This window comes from Podarcis raffonei, chromosome 7 (assembly GCF_027172205.1).
Source record: "Podarcis raffonei isolate rPodRaf1 chromosome 7, rPodRaf1.pri, whole genome shotgun sequence".
Lineage (NCBI taxonomy): Eukaryota > Metazoa > Chordata > Lepidosauria > Squamata > Lacertidae > Podarcis > Podarcis raffonei.
In genome coordinates this window covers 25,566,326-25,588,642 of record NC_070608.1, presented here as the reverse complement: position 1 = coordinate 25,588,642, position 22,317 = coordinate 25,566,326, and the positions used below count along the sequence as shown (strand labels likewise).

General features: G+C 44.2%; 2 protein-coding genes across 2 annotated transcripts in view; one reads left to right on the top strand and one right to left on the bottom strand.

Annotated features, from left to right (window-relative positions):
- Positions 1–250: 250 nt before the first annotated feature.
- Positions 251–2,910, bottom strand: LOC128417232 (GSK-3-binding protein-like). The gene has a single exon (XM_053395626.1). It carries the CDS (start codon positions 2,554–2,556, stop codon positions 1,852–1,854), a length of 705 nt encoding a protein of 234 aa, XP_053251601.1. The 5' UTR covers positions 2,557–2,910; the 3' UTR covers positions 251–1,851.
- Positions 2,911–3,158: 248 nt separating this feature from the next.
- Positions 3,159–22,317, top strand: part of DPY19L4 (dpy-19 like 4) — a 74,844-nt gene continuing 55,685 nt past the window's right edge. Inside the window, exons 1-2 of the mRNA XM_053395609.1 lie at positions 3,159–3,213; positions 11,093–11,489. The gene's annotated coding sequence lies outside the window, so the exon portion shown is untranslated. The remainder of the gene's footprint in view (positions 3,214–11,092; positions 11,490–22,317) is intronic.

The window sequence follows — 22,317 nt, the reverse complement described above, 5'->3', positions numbered from 1 at the left end:
CAAGAACAAAACTACAAAATGCACAAGAGGATTTCCGAGCCTGGAAGAATGTTGCTGGCAAACAAAGGGACTGAGTTGCATTCAAAGACTTTGTAACCAGCTCTTTGCATCGCACAGCCCAGGTTTAGTCCCAACCCCCATACTCCCTCGCCCACCTCGTGAAGGCTTCACAGAAGAGGAAACAATTGATCATATATACAGCAAGTGGGAACACTAAACCACTCTAGTGCAAAGACGACAGAACACAGAATTTCTTTTTCATATAAAAGTCTACCACGTTTATTCAATACAGACATATTAAAGACAAGTCCTGAAAACCAGGAACACAACTCCAACACTCCGTTACGAAGTGTATATATATATTTATATTTTGTCAACAGCCGCTTCTGCTGATTGAGCCATTGAGGTTCTGTGTGTATTTATTCATTTTTATTTTTTTGCTTTTAATTTTAAAAAGCTCATTTTTTAGCTACCTTCTGTGAACAATGTGCCTCTTCGCCCTCAGCCTCTCACTGCATGTTAGCCAACCACTTTCCGGCATGAATATTCACATTTTTAAACGGCTACATACAGCCGCAAAACAGATTTATGTAAAAGATAAAAATGATGAAAACCCCAAGAGTCTCCAAAAAGAGAATTTACACATAATGCAAATGGTTCCAGTTGAGACAATCCAAAACAAGAGGCAATGTTTCTTTTCTTTCTTTTTGTGTGAAAGAGGATTGACTCACAAGGGAAATTTGGGGATCATAGACGGTGTAAAAGAGGCAAACCAAACACCCTTGGCTGGCCAGAGCCCCAGAGATTTGCTTATGACTGGTGGGGAGGGGGGGAGATTTCTTAGAAAGACGGCTGTAACATGACCTCCTTTCTCAGAATCCTGTTTGTAGGGAGAGGAGGAGCTTTTAGAGAGAGAGGAAAAAAAGGGGGGGGGAGAAAAGCACAACAACTCGGATGGCAACGTGTGCGTCCTCAGGAGACTCCCAGCCGTTACAAAACACACAGGGTTCGCCCACAGCCCAGTCAAAACAAGCTCGGATAGGATTACGATCTCCAACTGCCTGGGGAACGCAACATGAACAAACAGAGCCTGGACGGGGAAGGCAGAAAGGGGTGACCTTGGCAGAAAAGGGTGGGGGGCGCAGCTCTTCAAACCAATTCATATTTGCATTCAATAGTGTACTGGCTCCACCCTCCCTTTCCAATAGAAAACATCTGACATGCCTTTACTGTTCAGCACCCCTCGCCCGCCCCCCTCAAGCAGCACACCGGCGTGTGCGTAAAAATGATTCCACACTAAATAATGCCATGCGGGATGGTCCCTTTTTGTTGTTGTTGCTCGCCCCCCCCTCCAAAAAAGAGCAGGCTACTGCGGCGGTGGGGCACTAGCGTTCAGACGGAAAGCACACATCCTGGCGCAGGAGGCAGATTCGGGTCATCTTGGCTGGCTCTTAGCTAGTCGACGGGAAAGGCTGCGAGGGCAACCGTCCAGGGCTGCATAGCACCACAATTTTCTTAATAAAGAGAGAACAGTGAGTCAGTAGCAGCCGTGGCTCCGTCCGTAACGACGAGCTACAAAGAATAATAATCGTTCAGTGTCTCGTAGCAAATAGACAAGTCTGCTTCAAGTATATACGGCGCTGCCTCGATAATCCGCGTCTGGGGATTTGCAGTCGCACCTCGTCGCCGTCGCGTTTGGCCTCCCCCCCCCCCCGCCGCCATAAATCCCTAACTGTGTGTAGCGGAGAGGAAAAAGGTGCAAAGCCTCTTCCCATAGTCTGCCCCCTCGTGAAAGAGTCTGTCGGCGATCGGGAGGGCACGGCTGCATCCCGGACGGGCAGGGTGGGGGCGTCAGGGCCGGGGCTGCAAAGCGGAGACGCCGTACGCCGAGGCTGCCGCCGAGTCTCCTTCTCCGCTGCTGCTGTGACAGCAGCAGCTGCCGGTAGACGAAGCCGAGCCGGGGGATGCGGTGGCGGAGGAGGCCTCGGCCGGCGCCGTCGAGGGCGTCGTGGCCGCTAGCTGCAGCCGCCGGACGGCTTCTTTGATGAGGTTGCCGGACAGGATGAGTTCTTGGAGGAGCCGGTGCGGGTCGTCGTCCTCGTCGTCGTCGTCCTCGTCGCCCGCCGACAGCCGAGAGTGGTGCTGGCGCTGCTTCTTCCCGGCGCTCCGCAGCCAGCCCCGTCCGCACAGCTGCTTGGCCACCCGAGGGCTGCCCTCGCGGTCGGCGGCGCTGGGCGGGGACGGAGGCAGCAGCAGCAGCGAGGCCGGCGACAGCGCGTGGGGCGGCCGCGGGTGGTGGTGGTGCAGCGAGGCTAAGAAGCCGAGCCCCCTCGGGGACGAGTAGGGGGCCGCCCGGTCGCGGCCCTGGCGCTTGGGGGGCAGGCGAGGGGCAGGCGGCGCACGGCGCTGGGCGCTCAGCTGCAGCACCTCGCCCAGCTTGGCCACCAGCGCGTCCACTTCCTTGGAGCCGCTGCTCGCCCCGACGGCGCCGCCCGGCAGCGACACGGCGTGCTCCAGCAGCAGGAAGCGCTCTGCGCCCGCCCGCCGGCAAGGCATGGCAGCAGCCGGCTCCGCTTTCTTTTCCTCCGCTTGGCGCGCACGCTGCCGCCGCCGCCGCCTCCGCTGCTCGTTCAGCAGCTACCAATGAGGCGCCCTCTCCTCTCGCTCGCTCGCTCTCAAAACGCTGTTGTTGCTGCTGCGGTTGGTTTGTAAACAATGGGTGACGCGGCCGCGGGCGCGTCCAACTGCTACAGAAGCGAGGGGGGGAGCTCCGGCCCTGTTTGCCCACCTCGGCGGCCGTCGCTTCGCAGCCCGGACGGTACAGGAGGGGGGGCAGGCTAGTCGCAGCAAGGGCAGGCACGAAGGTGTCAGTGTGCGGGAGCGTGTGGTTTTATTACCCCCTCAGACACACCCCTGTACTGTGCGCTCAGGTGGACTCGCCCGCTTTTTCAAACGCCGGCCTGTACAGTAGGGAGGCAGGGAGGAGGCGGGGCTGGCGTGACCGCCGCGGAGTCAGTGAGGTCAGAGCTCGACATGGCAACAAACCAGGCGGCGCGCGTAGGCGCACGCGCAGAGCCGGCCACGCGCTCGAGACCTGCGGCGGCAGCGGGGTTGGGGGAGGCCGTTAGGTGAGATGCCTCAGTGGCCGCGCTCGCCCAGCCAAATGCCTGTGAGAAGCCCACCAAGCAGAGCATGAGCGCATGAGCAGTGGAGGTTAGAGCATAGCCGTCCGGCTAGTAGCCCCTGAGGTGGCGGCGGCCGGCACTGCCTTCCCGGGAGAGCGAGTTCCATAGCTCAGGGCTGTCTCCACACTGACTGGCAGCGGCTGGTCAGGATTGCAGGCCAGTGGTCTCTCCTAGCCGGACCTGGATTTGACCCTGTGAATAGTTCAGTCGGTGCTGTTGTTGTTTAGTCGTGTCCGACTCTTCGTGACCCCATGGACCAGAGCACGCCAGGCACTCCTGTCTTCCACTGCCTCCCGCAGTTTGGTCAGACTCATGTTTGTAGCTTCGGGAACACTGTCCAACCATCTCGTCCTCTGTCTTCCCCTTCTCCTTGTGCCCTCCATCTTTCCCAACATCAGGGTCTTTTCCAGGGAGTCTTCTCTTCTCATGAGGTGGCCAAAGTACTGGAGCCTCAGCTTCAGGATCTGTCCTTCCAGTGAGCACTCAGGGCTGATTTCCTTAAGAATGGACAGGTTTGATCTTCTTGCAGTCCATGGGACTCTCAAGAGTCTCCTCCAGCACCATAATTCAAAAGCATCAATTCTTCGGCGATCAGCCTGCTTTATGGTCTAGCTCTCACTTCCATACATCACTACTGGGGAAACCATAGTTTTAACTATATGGACCTTTGTTGGCAAGGTGATGTCTCTGCTTTTTAAGATGCTGTCTAGGTTTGTCATTGCTTTTCAGTCGGTAGAGACTCTTAATCTCAGGGTTGTGGGTTTGAGCTCCACGTTGCACATTGCAGGGGGTTGAGCTAGATGACCCTTGGTGTCCCTTCCAACTCTACAGTTCTGCTGTTCTGCAGCCGTTCCTAATCCAGCGCAAGGCATGCTTTTTGGGAGTGGGGAATGCTGAGTACAGTGTACGTAAACCACATTTGATTCATATTCCACCCACCAAACGAAGAGTCCTGGAACTAGTTCACTAAGGGTGCTGGGGATTGTAGCTTTGCGAGGTATCCCCATAACTTTAAAGCACATGACAACCCCTCCCCCCACAAGAATCCTGGGAACTGTAGTTTCCCCTCTCAGAGCTACAATTTCCAGCACCCTTCAGCTCCCACAAGTCTTCGGGGTGGGGGTGGCATGTGCTTTAAATTTATGGTGTGTACTCAACCTAGATCAGATGACATGGTTCTTAAGCCGTGTAATTTGCTGCATGTGGTTTAGGCCTTCCTTATCAAGACTTTTCTGTTATGGGCTGCTTTTGTCTTTTATCAGACTGATCATGTTTTTATGTGGCAAACTTTGTTATTTTTTACTGTTTGTGGGCCATGTTTCTATTTTATACTTGTGTGTTTTATATGACTGTTTTATTATGAGATCATGGTGATATTTCCCATTATTTGAAGCCACCCAGAGTAAATGCTTATGAATTAAAGGGCATGATATAAATTCTTGAATTTAAAAAAATATAACTGAATGAGGCTGGTGGTTTCTGATTAATGTGCTGTCAGTCCTAGGAAGGAGGAGAGAAACCTCAGGAAACACATGAGTGTGGCAGCAATTTCCCCTCCTGTTTGCAAGGAGGATATTGGCTGGGTCAAAATGCTTCTTGCAGTCCTTAACAGAGTATTTGTGGTTGACCATAAGTGATTGTTGGTAGACCTGGATAGAACTGAAATATTCTTCTCAGTTGTCCAGGACATTTATCCTGGGTATAGGAAGTATATAATCTTATGCTTTTCAGGCTTGTTGAATACTTTCTGTGTGAGGACATCCCAACTTCTCTGCTCTGCATTCTAGAGTGCAAGAAGCCCTTCTTGCTGTGATAGGCTATCGGCAACTGGGAAAAGTTGGAATGGGTAAAATATTTTTAAAACTGAAACAACTATCTTTGCATTATCATGGTTAAATATTTAGAGCAAAATGAAATAGTTACAGACAGTTACTTTGATTCTTTTCAGAACAAAGTAGTACAGAATTAATGGTTGATTGAGCTACTGTGCTTCTTAACAAAAAAAAAAGTGATTAGGCATCATTGAAAATATGCAGGTTCCAAAGGTCTTCCAAAGACAAAGCAATTGATAAATATTTGGAAATATGGCAAGTAAGAGATTTCCTATGCAGCAGGGTCATTGCATGCACAGTGTTCATGCAGCAATATCTTATACATGTTTACTCTGAAACAAATCAGACTGAACTCAGTGAAACCCACTTCTGAGTTAGGTCTCCATAGGTCTGCAGCTTTTAATGATAAAGACCAGATAAGACCTCCTTTTATTTGCAAAAATGGAGATTGCTTTGGAAAATGAGTTTCAAACTAGGGTTGCAGATCTAAGTACATTTTCTAGGAAGTAAGACAATGGAGTAACCTCTGAGTAAACATGGATAAATTCATGCTGCAGCTGACTCTTAGGACATGAGTTTTCACATGCAATATGTTGCTTCAACAGATAGATTGGGACCAACTATTGGGTTGCAGGCTGACCTAAGATGGGTTGGGTTACAGCAGCAGCTCCATTAATATTCAAATGTATGGTTAAAAAAAGTGGTGGATTTCGAACTGCATGTTTTGAGTAAACACTTTTTCAGGGTATATACATGAAGTTGTCTGAAAAAAGTGGGAGGTATATACAGCCATAAGTAGATGTGGAGGGGGAAGAGCATGTGTGAAGCCCTATTTGTCTCTCATATCACTTTCCAAGAAACAAATATTTAGAACAAGTTTCCTTCCTGCTTGGAATGGGTGCCATAGTTGGACCAGTCCCCAAAATAAGCTTGCTTGTGGCTCTGTAATACCTGCCGTGTTCCTAACTTCAATACAGTGATATAGGCAGATGTGACTGTATTGGATTATGGTGATGATATTGCCAACCCTTCACTAGTAGTTTCCAGAGTGGATTACAACAAATTGAAATTAAAAACAGCAGATTTCAATCACAGGAATAGGGTGGGCCTTGCAATCACTCATCTCAGGTGTTAAAAGGCCAAGGAAAGAGGTGCATCTTGAGGATTTGCCAAAAGCTGCATAGTGAAGAAGCCAGATGCACCTCTGTGGAGAGGGAATTCCACAACTTTGGGGAGAATGTCCTCTCCCTTTTGACTCTTTTTCTCTACAACTTTTGGATCAAAGAAAAGTAGAAATGCCATAGCGATAGCCAGTGAAGGGCCCATCTGTCTTCCTACAAAACATACTGTTCCACGCCACCCCAATCTCTGATTCCATGGGTTCCAGGCACTTTCTCAGGGTTCATGTTTCCTTTTGGAAATGAGGCACAGTGGAGACTTTGGTGTCTTTATGATATACGGTTTATTCAACCTGAGCCTGCAATTGGGGTTGGGGGGAGGTTCACAACACTAATTCCCTAAAAGGATCTTGTTTCTCCCATAGCCACAACCTTGGATTCAGGAAGAGATCCAGCATGGTTCTCTGTCTGCTTGCTGCTTTGCTTCTAGGTCACATCACTGCAAACTCATCTCTGTCAGGCTTTGTCCTTCTAACTAACCACAAACTGGGAGAAGGGCCCCACCCATTTGCTATCTCACACACAGCCTCTTTCCTTTGTTTACTTTAATGGCCTATCACCCAGGCTATCATCTCAACACAGGGAACTGGTGTGACTTATATTTTAACCCTTTTTGGATTCATGTTAGAAGGATCTTGCATGCAGCCTACTCCCTCCTTCCTCAAACTCATAACAATACAAAAGGAACAGTTTCTGCAGATATAGTCAATGGGACTATCTCAGCAATGGGACTATCTCCATACAATCTATGCACAAATTGCAAGCCATACACAGAGTTGGTCACAGCTCTCTGTTAGTTCATTCTGGAAGAATCTGGGCAATTATCCCATGGTGCCCCTACTAATGGTGTGAGAGGAAAATAAGACAAGCCTGTTTTTCATAGCCTGCCATGGCCTTTGGAGTGTCTCAGAGATGTGGGAAGTAGGATGAGGCAATCTGTTTACATAGGCCTGGAGTCCAGTCGTCAGAAGTTTCAATGCTCTGTTCAATACTGTAAATTTAGAGGGAATGTTTACATTTTTTCCTGCATATATGCTCTAGAGAAGTCTTGCCTTCAAGAGTGCCCTGACATGTTTGCAATTCCCTTTATGGCAATCTTCTGCAAGCGTCCATCTCCATTTTATTTATATTTCTGTTGCCAGATAATTCATAGTTTTCAATTCCATGGTGATATTTCTTGTCTTCTGTATGCACAAACTGTCTTTCCATCCAGCAGTGCATTGATTTACAATTTCCCCCTCCTTTGAGAACATAGCCTGCATTATCAGAATTAGCAAAAATGACTCAACCAGACAAGTTCACTGCCTGTACAGATTATTTTTGAGAAGTCTGTAGTAGAGGATGAGAACGATGCGGGGTGGGGTGGGGTGGGGTGGTGTAATTGGAATGGCATCTCTTCAGGACACAAATACAAAACCAAGTAAACAAAAAAATTGAATTAACAACAACCAAAAGCTGATTAACTTCAAGCAGTGTGTGATGAATTCACAAAATCAGTTTAGTGGTATGAGTTAGGCACATTGGGCATATTTAAAACTGTCTTGTTTATTTATCATTCAATAATAGGTAGAATACTTTCAGATATATGTTAACGTTACCGGTATTCTATATATGGATTGGTTATCATTTATCTAGCTGTCTATGTGTGGCTGCAGTTAGAGCCTCTGATCAATATTGCATTCAATTTTTTAAAAAGCATATTCTCTATTGTCCCCCATTCATAAAGTGTTAAATTCTGGAATCACGCAGGGATAGAGAGCAACAAGGTTATTGTATAGGGTAGCTGTTAGTTACCTGTGTGCAGAATAATGGCTTAATAAGGGGGTGACCCCTAATGAAAATCACATTCTGTTCTTCTTCCTGCCTTGTGATTCTACAATATCACAGTCTGAGAAGAAAAAGGGAAAGGAATGTGGCAGAATGCAAAATGAAACAGAAGCTTGCAACAATTTGTACTGTAAACATCAACTTTGCCAAAGCACTTAAGGTTGCTAAGTGATAATAAAGCACTCTCCAATCACAGAGGTACAGAATCCAAGCACACCATGATAAGGAACTTGTTTTTAATATTTCCCCCACTAAACAAATATGTGGGTGTTCAATGGTATGCATCTGTTTGGGTGCTTTGCTTGAGAAATTTTAGGGAGGGACTGGCTTCATGGCTTGGCAAACATCTTCATTAGACCATCTAGAAACAAAAATACTTGTTTGTTTTGTCCCTGCATGTGCCTGAATTTGCAAGTTAATACTGGGTGCAGCCTGCCAAGCACCTCTTTCATTTCAGCACAGCCTCGTGCAGAATCCTTGCTCAAACCTCGTAAGATCAATAGGATTGTGCAGAATCAGAGCTGGAAAATTGAGAATGGTGAGGGCACAGGACAGGCACTCAGGAATTGTTTCTTCTCCTGCTGGGTTGCCAACTGACTGGGATGGGGACAAACCTGGTCTGGCTTGGCATCGTGCCTTTAACAACAGCTTGGGGGGGGGTTCATGGCATGGACTAAAGCACTGCCACCTAATCAAGGTCGGCACATCAGGTTCCTGTTAAAGGCAGTAAGGCACTAGAGCAGATGCTGACAGAACAGTTTGCAACCCTGCTTGGAACATATTGCAGCCCATCAGGTCTGTGTATCTGTCTGCTTACGTGGTGTGAAGAAGAGAAAAATAGAGAAGGAACAGGAAATACTTTTGCTTCTTCCATCCCAGGAGAGGAGGGGAAAGGACATCACACAGAGCCTTCTCTACCAATTACAGTACATTTCTGTGGTCACCGTAGGCCTATCAAGCAGTACGGCGCTATGGTCTTAACCCTTACACATTCTAACTAGGAATAATATGCATTGTTAGATTTGACTGTATATTTCCCACAAATGTCTCCATTTTTCACATCCAGCTTGTGAAATATTGGTGTGTGGGAGAGAAATTAGATATACAATCAAAAGAGGAAAATAAAACACTGTTTTTAATACAATATAAACCTACAGGTTTCAGATGTATGTATATCACTTAGTTTTTTACCCCCCTTTAAAAAACAAAAACAAAAAACCCACCACTAAACCTAACTTCAGTGGAGAAATTACTATGTGAAAGGGTGGAGGCAAGTGGGAATGAGTATACTAACGCTTGCCCAATCCACCCGTGTTTTCATCACCTTCCGCAGGTTGAAAGGCAACTGTATGCAGTGGGGGAAGAGGCTCTGTGGAGGCTCCTTGTACATTTTGGAACCCCTTTCTCCAGTAGCTACTTGCCCCTCATTGCCAAAATATGAAATATGCATCAACTGAAAGAGAGACGGATTTACATATTCTAAAGTAAACAGGCAACTCCACACTCGTGTGCATTTGAATCACGTATGACTATGCACATGCTCACATTGAAGTAGGACCTGGGAGACCAGGGTTCAAATCCCCACTCAGCCATGAGTCTCAGTGGGTGACCTTGGGTCAGTCACTTGCTCTCGGCTTAATCTACCTCACAGGGTGGTTCTGGGGATTAATTGAGGAGGGGGAGAACCATATACACCATCTTGAACTCCTTGTGGGGAGGGGGAAAGGTGGAATATAAATGCAAATAATAATCTGACTTAGACTGACCAGCCCTTCAGATAAAGGAGTTCTTCAAAGAGATGACTGTTCTCTGACAGCTCTTCAGAATAGAGGACTGTCCTCTGTAAAGTGGAAGGCTCTGCAGATAGAAAGATAACATCTGTAGGCATTTAGATTCACACAGTGGGACGTTAATACTAAATGGTGTTAAGCCTTTCTCTGTTGTGTCAGGCCCTTATAGGTATGTATGTCTATTTTCTTTAATGTTTTATCATTACAGTTTTTCCCCCTTCACATGCTGAGATAAAAAATCAGTTAGTGCTTATTCTTCTTTTTTTAAAAAAAATCAGTTAGTGCTTCTCAGATGTTTCCCTTGATGATCTGTTAAGCAACCTGAATTATAATAAATCCTTAAAGTTGGCAATCAATAAACAAGTTCATAATGATGAATCACAGTATGTTGCTTTTGTGGTATTTAGGTTACAAGCTTAGAGATGAAAGAGACTTGTGTGCATTAAAGCACTCATTCCGCACAATAATGTATCTTGTTACCTTGGCTCTTAAACTTTGTAAACACAAACTTGCATAAATTAATAAAAAATTATATTCATTTAATTCATTCTGTGAGTAAACAGAAGCCCAGGGAGTGGGGGAAGAAGACATGCATTGTTGACTTTCATTCTCTTATGTACACTTTTAAAAATTTAGTTTTAAAAAAGCAGCAAGTACAATCACTTCACTAAGGTTGCCATCTCCCCTCTCCTGCAACTGGCCTCACATGTGTTTAACAATTAAATTCAATAGCTAAAGCCTTCCTAAGAAGAATATTCCCTTGCAGAAAAAACACTGTGCCAGCTACATTTTCTGCCCCCAGATGTTGGATTACAACTCCCGTTATCCCTGATCATTAGTCTTCCTGGCTTGGGCTAAATGTGAGTTGTTCTTCAACCACAGCTGGAGGGCATCACATTGGGCATCCCTGAAGTCTAGTTGTATTAGGGGGAGGGGCAACATCTCAGTGGTAGAGCACATGCTTTGCATGCAAAAAGTGCTTAACACCTCCATATCCATGTAGAGATGGAAAAGACCATTGCCTGAAACCCTAGAGTGTGTTGTCTATCAGTAGATGATATAGAGCCGGATGGACTATGTTCTGACTCAGTAGAACGCAACTTCCCAGCTTCCTAATCATACGTTACCATTCAGAAATGAAACGTCAGTGGCTTGTAATTCAAAGATGCTACGCATTTGTTGTCATTCTGAACATGTTGCTACCATTAAGTAACAAACAATAAATTAATTGCTCATGTCACCTTTCCAATGCTGACTGACTGTGTTCTAATTCCATCTAGGTGGAGATGAAAAAGAAGATTGCTTTGTTCTTGAAGGCAGCTGCAGCTACTCACCTCCCAAAGGTCCAAGTGGGGAAGAAAAACTCTCTGATGTAAACAATCAAGACAAACAGAGGTTGGTGATTACATTTTCTGCTGCCCAGGTGAAAGGTGTGTAGGGTCCTTTAAGCTATTGGGAGGAATTCAGATGCAAAGAAGTTAATCAGCACAAGAAGAACCCTCATGCAGTTGATAGTTTGATTATGCACAAACCTGCAATCACAAAGCAGTGACTGATGTTTGACATTCTTCAGTGGCTGCTCCTTCAGCAATTTGCCATAAGGCATTTTCACTCAAACAAGGCAGATTCAAAGTTTCAAAATACCAGTGAGCAAGGAACACCTGGAGGCAGAACCTGGTAGGTTTCCTTTATGTTGCAACTGGGCATAATCTAGCTTCTCTCAGTAACTGAGAGAACTGTTTGCATCCCAGCAGATAATCAGACTGAATTCTTACAGCTGCTTAGATGCATTTATTCTTTTGACTGGTGAAAGGGGGACAGATTGACATTGCAGCTTTTAATATACTAACCTGTTCTCTCTCAAAAAAAGTTCTTTTGCCATTATTTTAAAGTTCAACCTTATCTTACAGGACTAAACTTAAATCCCCATGCAACCACTTTTCTCAACCTCTTTCTCTGCAGGTGGGGGCCCCATGCCCAGTATTCTCTAGTGACTCTGATATATTGTCTCTTATGGTCCCCTGCATTTGTTCCCACCTGCAGTTCTTACGTTTTGATAATTCAACGGTAAATTACACATGTCAAAAAGTAAAGGAAGATACTCATAAGTTAATATTGCATACATTATTTGTATACAAAAATAGTTTTAAATAACTTAATCGACTAAACAAATAAAAAATAATTGACTAAAGGTTGATAAATATATGTGTAAAGTTAAAGTAACATTTCACTATGTTTTCTATGCTGTGTGTGGCAGGGGTATTGTTTTCATTTGGTACTATGTTATATGTTTTGTGAAATTGTATTGTAAACTGCCCCGTGATCCTCTGATGAAGAGTGGTATAAAAATTTAATTAACAACAACAACAACAATTTAATAATAAAGGAAAATTGTAATTGTAATTGGTAGACCTGGGTGGAGCTTGTCCAGAAACAGTTGTTTCAGTAGAAAAATAAGGAAACATTTTGAATATGTGAAAGAAAATTTTAAAAATCCTTCCAGTAGCACCTTAGAGACCAAATATGTTTGTTATTGGTATGATCTTTCGTGTACATGCACACTTCTTCAGATACCATATGTGCTGAATATGCATTGGTCCAGTCATGGTGTCCAGAATGTAATAGGACCTAAATCAGATCTCCACTGAGCCCAGCATTCTATTTATAGCCAACCAGATGCCTCTTGAGCAGTCCACAGGTAGGGCATAAAGACGATATCCAGCAACTAGTGTACAGTACTGCCAGAGAAGATGGAGGCTACATATCACCATCATGGCAAATAATAATTGATAGATCCATCCTCCATGAAATTGTCTAATTCCCCCTTTAAGACTAGTGGCTCTCAAGATCTTTGACTCTCCAGATGTCGTTGGTCTACAGCTCCCATCTTTCCTGACCATTGACCATGCTCAGTAGGGCTGATGGGAGTTGGGAGTCCAACATTATCTGGAGGGTCACATCCTCCCCATTCTTGCCATAGCACATTGGTAGCTCATGAAAAAAGTTCCAGGTTTTGCCATTGGCATATTCTGTTAAAAAGTATCAGGTAGCTGTGTAAAAGACCCTTAAATCTAGTCAGCCAGTGTCGGAAGCAGAGTGTTCAACTAATCTGGCCCACAGAGGGATCTCCGCTGGAATGAACCGGCCCAAGCAAGGTAAACCTTGCTGACTCCTGGACTAGATAGAGCAAAGCTCTTCTTCTTCTGTCAAGTTACCTATACTGTTACCTATATCTACTTTCTCCACACCTTGATTTAAAAAAAAATAAATCCTCCCCCCCCCACTCTTTGTTCACTCTGGCTACCTCAACTTGCATCAAGTTTTACTAAATTTTTGCTAGTGACCCAACTCTCTGCCACCTGACGTTTAAGAAGGATGTCTGTATCTTACGACTGGGGAACTGAATAAAGCACCAATCTGTTGTTTGTGCCAGAACAATATATTACTGTATGAAACTGCCGCTTATCTATTCCAAAGGCAACAAAGGAGGCAGCCATAATGAAAGACTGTCTTCAGGTGAAATCGGGAGACTCTTATATAATTGCACAAAAAAAGGATGGTAAAAAATAGCAGCCACCTCATACATATTCAGCAAAATCAGTGAATAATATTCATAGCCGTGCATAAATAACATAGGTTTCCTCTGTAGCATTTCAGAGTCATTGCATTATGTAGTCTGATGTGAGTAATTTTATCCTTTAGATTCTCCGTGTAATTGCGTAGATATTTAATAGTCTTAAAAAGTTTGATGACTAGCCGAATACCGTTAATTCGACTTGCCGCCCACGGTATGTCAGTCAGATCCACTCTCTCACAACATTCAAAAGAACTTTCCCCTCTGCTAATAGCTTTTAGCAAGGGAGACCATCCACCAAGCCTTGTGGCAGAATAGCTTGTGAGTGGTTTAAGTGATACTAGGCGGTGGTGGTCATAGCTCAAGGAAAAGTCAAGGCCAGCCCGAGGTGGGAGGGGAACACCAGCTTCTCCGCTCCAAGGCAGGTTTATTACTGGTGGCATGCAACAGAAGCACCAGCACTGAGGGTCATCTGCCATTACCCAAAATGCCCCAATGTAGCATTGCTCCAGGGCATCGTCATGGACTAGTTGGATGCAAAGGAGCTGTGGGAGGCACCAGCTGCAGAAGCCCTTAGGGAACTCCCAGGAGAGGAAAGCGCAGAGCCAGGGGATTGGTGGTGGCACAACGAGGAGTGGTTACAGATTGGAAGGAGAAGGTGACAGAGTTAAGTGAACAGGAAGATGCTGCAGCAGAGCACAGTTCAGACTGCGAGGCAGAAGCAGGGGCTGGGGAGAAGTGGGGGAGAGGCAGGCTGCTGAAGAAGCCAGGGAGTCTCCCACTTCTGATGCCCCAAAAACATGAATGTGCATCTGTGGATGGGGAAATGCAGTGTGGACAGAAGCACTGCCCACAATCATCCCAATCATAGGAGCCAACTCTTAGGGGCCAAGGTCTCCCCCATAAAATATTTGAGGAAGCCACCCCTCAAATTTGGTGAGCATTGCCATTCAAATGGTTTGTGTGCACCACGTATGCAGGGCAGAGTTTAACTTGCCCCCCATATTTTATTCAAGTTGGCACCCTTGCCCCCATTGTACCCCCTGCATGTAGTCTAATCCCACTCTAATCTCACAGTTTTTCCTTGTGTTGAGTGTGGAAGGCCTGCAACTTTTACTCAAGGTCACTTGAGCATGTGTACAGCCCTCTGCGTGACTGCGGACCCTGATAAAGCAGGGAGTCCCTTCCTGTTTGCACACGGTTTTCTGCTCAAATTTAAGTAAATGTGGTGAGTAAAAGTTCCCTGCAAAGCTTCCCCCTCTCAACACAAGGAAAATTTTGGACTGAGATGGTGGGAAAACATGCACAAGGATGTCAGGGTGGAGCTTGTATGCACTTATCACACCCTTGTCCCCCACCCACAGTTTTTGTTCAGACAAATTGCTAGATACACCTGCTGACATGCCAGAAAGAAAGGAAATTATTAACTGTCAATAGAACACCAAAATTCACCCACTCATGTTGTTATTATTTCCCCAATCACCCTATTAGGAGTTCCTCTGTTGGAGGGGTCAGTTCCAGGCATAAAGAGGGAATAATCCTGGGGATTGTGTGTCAGGCAGCTCCAGTTTAGATAGTGAGAGCATGAAATCATTGCCAGTTCCATGCCCTTTCAGTAGCAAAGGATGCTGGATTTAACATATCCATTGGAACCAGCCAGCCACTTCCTCATCTGCAGGCATCAATCTTGACATATTCAGTCATCAGTTCTTGACTCTCTGTTGGAGGGTGGGTGTGGATTGATGGTCCTGCCTCATCTTGTTCTGTCATTGCCAACTAGGGTGACTGTGTGTCCTACTTTACAGGCCTCTGTCTGAAATGCTCTCTAAGTCACTGCCCAGTTTAAAGGTAAAGAACAGTCAATAGGCGGATCATGGACCTTGAGGGTGCCCTTTGAAAGTAAGCTCCTGAACAGCACTACCATGAAATATATGTTTATTTAAATTAAAATGCTCATCCAAAAATACACAAAGGAGGACAAGTCTTACTCCACCCCACTTAAAAGATTAGCACCACAGTAGAGGGTAGCTTTACTACCAAAGGACTGGATTAATAAAAATGTCTTAGGCTGGCACCTAAAAACTGACAATGATAGTGCCAGGTGTGTTTTCCTTGGAAACACATTCCACTAACAGGCTATGGATCAAGTTGATGCAATTTCTTTCTTAAGCAGCACATGGCTCATTAACCTATTTTATTATTGAAAGGGTTTTTTATTTAAAAAAATGGATATTAGTATTTTTTCCTCTGTGCTGCTTGCCATTCCTCCCCCCCCCCCCAAAATCAAGAATAAGCTGCTAAGGTATGTATGTATGTATGTATGTATGTATGTATGTATGTATGTATGTATTTTTCTACCCCTGCTGCCCACTATATAGTGGCAGCTTAAATATATATATCAAATTCATTAGTAACTGAAAATCAATAAAACACAAATTAAAAACAAGCAAACATTGCTTATAGCTGTGTGCTCTTGTCAGTAAAATGTTTCCTTATACAGCTGTGTGCATGAAAAACAGTTTTCGGTTGATGCCTAGATGTTCTGTGCACCATTCACTGTTTCTAGAAACGAATTACAGATGAAGTTCAAAACTAAGTAGGTTAAAAAAAGAAGTTTCTGTGAGGCTTTGATTCCTCCCATTGACCCATTGATCCTTCACAAATCCCACAATGCCAAGCACTCAGATCTAGTTTCCTCTTTTGAAGCCACCAGAGCATGTTTATAGTTGTTCCCAAAAAAAGTATTAATGCCCTTGCAGTTATTTATGCTGCTTAATTTAGCAAGGACATATACAGTATGCAGAACCAGGCCAGCACACATTCATCTCTTATTATGTCACCAGAAGAGGAACTGCCTTCTGCCCATCACATTTCTCTGCTTAGTGTAAAATGATCTGGGCTTGAATGGATCATATTATGATGGCTTGCCAAGATAACAGGCATCCTTGATGGTTTTTCTCTCTCTCACCACCAGTACTTATTCCACAGAATCCCTGTGTTTGATTTTTCCACTTCCTCATACTTTTTACATAAGCATTTAAAGCCGCTGTTGCTTCTAGCAAAAGGTCTCCTGGCCAAGGATGGCTTATACAGACAGAGTGGAGAAAGTAGGCACTAGAGAACTGGACATGTATCGGAATATCTGATTCCTGTTGTAGAAGGCAGGATCTAGACTCAATCTAACTTGAAAGCAGTATATTGAGGACAAGCACGGATGATTCCGGACTGAGGAAAAAAACGACATTTTTGTGCTATAAACGCGTACACAGCCTTAGAATAATGAATTATGTGCTCAAAACCAGATTCTATGCCTATGCAGTGGCATGACTGAGGAACTGTAGAATACATACTACCAGGCTCAGGGCTGCCTGTGGAGAGATCCATAAAAGAATTTGTGCTCACATTCGACAACAGCCACATGGATGCTGTTAGCCCAGAGATGGAAAGAAGAAATAACCCCAACCAGAGAAGAATGGCAAACCAAGTTGATGGACTATGCTGAAATGGCAAAATTAGCTGGGAAGCTCAGAAATCAAGAGGACAAAAACTTTAAAAAAGAATGGGAAAAGTTCACAATCTACTTACAAGACCATTGTAAGCAGGTTAAAACATTAGCAGGATTTTAACCACACTTGTAAAGTAACGGAAAGTATGGATAATGTGGAAGGATAATAATTTGGACAAGTGTTGATATGGAGTTGTAAATATTATCATTAGGACCCATGGAAGGGATGGGGAAGTCAGGCGGTTCAGAGCAATCTCAATATTTGGATCTTGAATTATTTTTTGATGTATGCTTATATTTTTTGAAAATCAAATAAAAAAATTATATATACAGTGATACCTTGGGTTAAGTACTTAATTTGTTCCGGAGGTACTTTCTTAACCTGAAACTGTTCTTAACCTGAAGCACCACTTTAGCTAATGGGGCCTCCTGCTGCTGCCGCGCCGCCGTAGCACAATTTCTGTTCTCATCCTGAAGCAAAGTTCTTAAGCCGAGGTACTATTTCTGGGTTAGCGGAGTCTGTAACCTGAAGCGTATTTAACCTGAAGCGTAACCCGAGGTACCACTGTATATAAAAAGAATTTGTGCTCTCATGGATTCTGGAACATATAGATCTGTATTCTAGCTCTGGTACAGTTGCCACGACTTAAGAGAACCAGGCATTCCACACACCTGGTGCCCTCCAGATATTTTGGACTATAACTCCCAACTTCGCTGACTGTTGACCATGCTGGGAAGGCACTAAGTTGTTGAAGGCTGCAATAGATTAATTAAAACCTGCATACTTGCCCAGAAATCTAGAAGAATATGTCTGTATTGCCTTTGCCTTGTGCTTTTCCTTCGCCAACTGGGACAAGCAGTATCATCACCCAAGATGGCATACGTCAGTGACATAACTCACCTTAGAGAGAACTGGACTTTTAACCGTTGATGGCTGGTGTTACATCATATCCCGTGATGCCATTGCTCCTGCTCATCAAGGCTTCCCTTAAATTATGTAACCATTTTTTCTGTGTGATCACTCATTTCATAATACATCACACTGGTACATCTCTAAACTTCCTCCTTCCCATCTCTCCCCTGCCTCCATATTTCACAATGATAATAAAGGATCGAACCAGATTATGGGATGCAAACTAAGAAGAAGAAGAAGAAGAGTTTGGATTTGATATCCCGCTTTAATGTGTGTGATTTTGGGTAGTGACCCGAAGGAGTCTCTAAGTGGCTAACATTCTCCTTTCCCTTCCTCCCCCACAACAAACACTCTGTGAGGTGAGTGAGGCTGAGAGTCTTCAGAGAAGTGTGACTAGCCCAAGGTCACCCAGCAGCTACATGTGGAGGAACAGGGACGCGAACCCAGTTCACCAGATTACGAGACTACTGCTCTTAACCACTACACCACACCACACTAGGGATGTGTCTCTCCTATGCTACTAACTACTGTATAGTTAAGCTAACCCCATATATTGGGGATCAGAATATTGTTATCAGAGTAGACGTTTTTACTAGATAAAAGTAGGTTTGACCCCAGCACCTTTCTCTCTTGCTCTTATGTGAACAGAACCTGACAGTTTTGCCTAACCTTAAGTGTTCCCGGCTCATTATGATGTGATGTGAAAAGCCAGCAAGTTCCAGTGATTATGCAATTTGGGAAGGGATTGCATATATCCCCCCCCTTGATGTTTGGAGGATTTGAGGAAGCATCTGGTCTTTCTTGTTTACTGCAGCTATATTCCCCAGGAAGTTGGCTTGAAGGGCTCCTAGGAACATATTTTTAAGGAAATTCTCTTTACTTCCTGAAAATATCCAATTCAGTAACAAACATTTTGAGACTAATGTGTCATCTGCAACTTATTATTTCTGTTACGTGCTTCAGCCTGGGACACAGGAATATATAGCTATTGGGAAAACATAAGGGGCAAGGACTGTTTTCAGGTAAAAACCCATTCCTGAGCTTCATCAAACTCATATTGTGCTCACATCCTCACGTTGCACTCAAGAGTATTCCACTGCGGTCAGAACTTCACAGGAAAACTCAGCACAGCACAGAACGGAGTTAGTAAAGGGCAGAGACGACACTTTCAGTCTTACATATCTGATGTTAGGCACCTAGATCATAGAGACATAAATAAAACAGGAGAGGGGAAATAAGGCCTTTAAATATGGCTCAAGGTACCTAAAAGGCAGCTAGTGTTAACTTACAGGTATTATTTATGGTCTGGTATGTGCTTGAATAAGTGTCAGCAGTTGCTCAAGCAAGTAGTTCAACAGCATGTTTAAAATGAGCATATTACAAGCAGACCATGTTTTTAAAAAGCATCTTTTTCCCCCCAAGTCTGCTTTCCCACCCTAAAGGTATGCAGCTGAACTGCCTGCCATTGGCAATTGTTAAGTTACAGCTGGGGAAAAGTTGCAGAACCTGTCCTGATTTATGAAAAGCAGTTGGCTTTGCAAATGTCAAGATTCCTTATGGGAGCAAACAACAGCGGCACTTTTTACAGATTGGGAAGTTACTCCCACGTTCTGGGTGCCACTCCTGTGATAACACAGCCGCTGGTTCTCCCAAACATCCTCCCATTGTTAGAGATTTTATCATATTTGTAAGGAATGTGTTTTTTTAAAACCCTCAGTATCTCTTTTCAAAATGGTAATAATATCAGAAGACTGTAGACATCCATCATACCAAAACTCTTGCAGTTATGAAGTCTTGCTGCAGGTGTGCAAATGGGACAGAAAAAGGGAAGGGAAAACTATCTCTCAACAAACAGGTAGGTCAGCTATTTCAGGTCCTTTGTGGCGGCACAGAGGGTCTTTGTTAGCCTTGTAAGTCTGGTACTCGGAGCAATTGGTTCTGCTTCCTTGTTTGATGTCACAGCTTTAATACTACAGAGCACCACATAGCTTGCTTCTATGAAGCAATGGGGAAAACATTGCTCCTGCATTCCAAGGCCCATAGAAACTCTTTAATTAAATAGTCAAAACTTGGATAAACATATTAGGGGTGAAGGTTCAGCAAGTGGTTCTATTTTACTGTGAAGAAGAAAAAGGGTGCCTCTGAGCATGTGCAGTATGCCTTTCTCTTACCATGGATTGCCTACCACTATGTCTCTTTCATGGGGGCAGGGGGACTTCTAGGTTAAATGATATGGCTTACGGCCAGACTTGGTTTCTGCTTCCTTAAAAATTAAATCATCTCCCTTGCCCTCCAATCCTGTTCAAAATTCAGATATTATATATTAATTGTCCTAGATATTCCATGCTGGGCCAGATTTGGAGTACAATTTATAACATCTCAAATCCTCACATTTTATAACTTCCTGTCCATTCACTGATACCCTGATTGAGTGATTTAACACAGCTAAAGGAACTGGAATGTCTTGTGTTCAGTATCAAATGTAAGGGCAGCTTGATCTATAAATAAACTTAAGATGAGGAGGGAGAAAGAGATATTTATTTGAGAAATCAGTTTCTCCTAGTTTTGTGTAAGTGCCCCACTCTGTTTTGTTATTAAGTGACTGGTGTTTTTTCTTAATGAATGAAAATAAACTAAAAAAGCAATGACCTCTAACCAATGCAGTGCAGCACAGATGGCTCTATTTGGAACACAATGTGTTGGAAAAACAGTACAGACAACTATTACGCCACCAGCAGAAACAATGAGTCAGCTCTGCCAAGGTTGTTATGTTGGATGATAAACACAACTGACTATAGATCCAGATGTAAACAGAATTAAGTCAGAAGGCTTGTTATATCACAGACAAGGAAATGTAACATGTTGGCTCTGAGTATTACTCAGGATTGCAAACACTTTGTAAACATCTGATTATGTGGCCCCAGGTTTACTCCTATCGTCTATTTATGCAGAGTACTGAATTAATTAACATGAAAGGAGACCCAAGCTTAGCCATATTCTGTGACCCACATCACTGACCCATAAACCATGCTCTTTCCTATAGGTAGATTTCATAGATATACATAGATACAGATGAGTGCTTTGCCAACATAATATCATGTGAAATTTCTCCATTGCATGGAAGAAACAGATATTTAACTTGTAATGCTGAGTGGCCCACAAGTATTTTTATCTGTACAGCTCTAAGGGCAGCTGCGATCCACTAAGGCGGCAATCCTAATCCCACTTTCCTTGAAGTAAGCCCTAGTGAATTCAGTAGGACTTACTCTGAGTAGACATGGTTAGGACTGCAGCCTAAGTTTTTGACCACACAAAATGGGCAGTGGCCAGTAAAATTATGTGACACCATTGCCTAATACAATAATTTTGTATTTTCTTATTCTTCCATGGCCAAGACTCCTCCTAGTTTTCTTTAGGTGTTATATGGAACTGATGAAGGAGATAATGGATTAACCCAGAATATCTGCAAAATCAGACAGTTTAGGACTTCCGGGTTAGCACCATCGACTAATGGCGGATTCCCTCTGAGCTCCGGAGGGAATCGGCTCCGCAGGATCGGGTCTTGCCACTGCGGCGACGCGGGGACCCTTAAAAATCACAGGCGGTGAAGCCTGTGAGCGTGGTGACTCGGTGGGCACCATTTGCGCCCCCCCGAGCTGCGAAGGAGCCTTTTTAAAGGCTTCGGAACGGGGACGGGGTGAGCGGCGCGGTGCTGAGAGTTGACTGCTTCTCCTGCGGAGTGAAGCCGCACTGCTGTTGTTGGAGAGTGCTGACTTCTTGTGAGCAATTGGACTTTAAAGTAACAACCCGTGAGTAGTACGGAAATTGGAACTGTAAAGAAAATTTTTATGAATTAGGCACGATCGGGGAAGGTGTAAACAGGAAGTCCGCCTCCCCTCCTTGTAAATAATTTAAAGCAAGGACCTGCTAACTAAGGTCGAGAGAACCCTTCCCCTCCCCCTTCTTTGGTAAAAGACTTTAATTTCACGGTTTGGCAGCATAAGAAATCTTACTGGAGGATAAAGAGCTAATTTTAGGAGCTGAAGTGCCACCCTCCCGGACCCGGGAGTGCTCCGCGAGAGAGCCTGTTGATGAGGTACTGAAGAGTTTGACAGCTGTCAAATTAGCTGTCAAGACGGAAAAAGAGAACTTTGTTTCTGTTGCTTCTGCTGGTTATATTTGTTACAATTTTGTTACAATTTGTTGAAAACAAGGAAGAGCTGATACAAACTAACTTGATTTTTGGATTTGAACTGGAATGAATATCAAGGAACCAAAATCCCTCTAGAGGGGTTTTTGGGACATTACAAGAATGGTTGGAGGAGGGAAAATTCAGGCTGAATTGGACAGAGTATTTGTTCTCTTGGGAAAGTTACAAGGCCAAATTGTTCAATATCAAGGACTATCAAAAAAACCGGCAGAGAGGAATTGAGAGAGAACTAAGAGCCTCGGATGTGAGATCTCCAGGCTAATAGTAGACTAAGACTGATGGACATTTGTCGGGGATTGAAAC

What these genes read in the sequence shown, in the direction of transcription:
- LOC128417232 (XM_053395626.1), bottom strand. Translation starts at nt 2,556, where the DNA reads ATGCCTTGCCGGCGGGCGGGCGCAGAGCGCTTCCTGCTGCTGGAGCAC.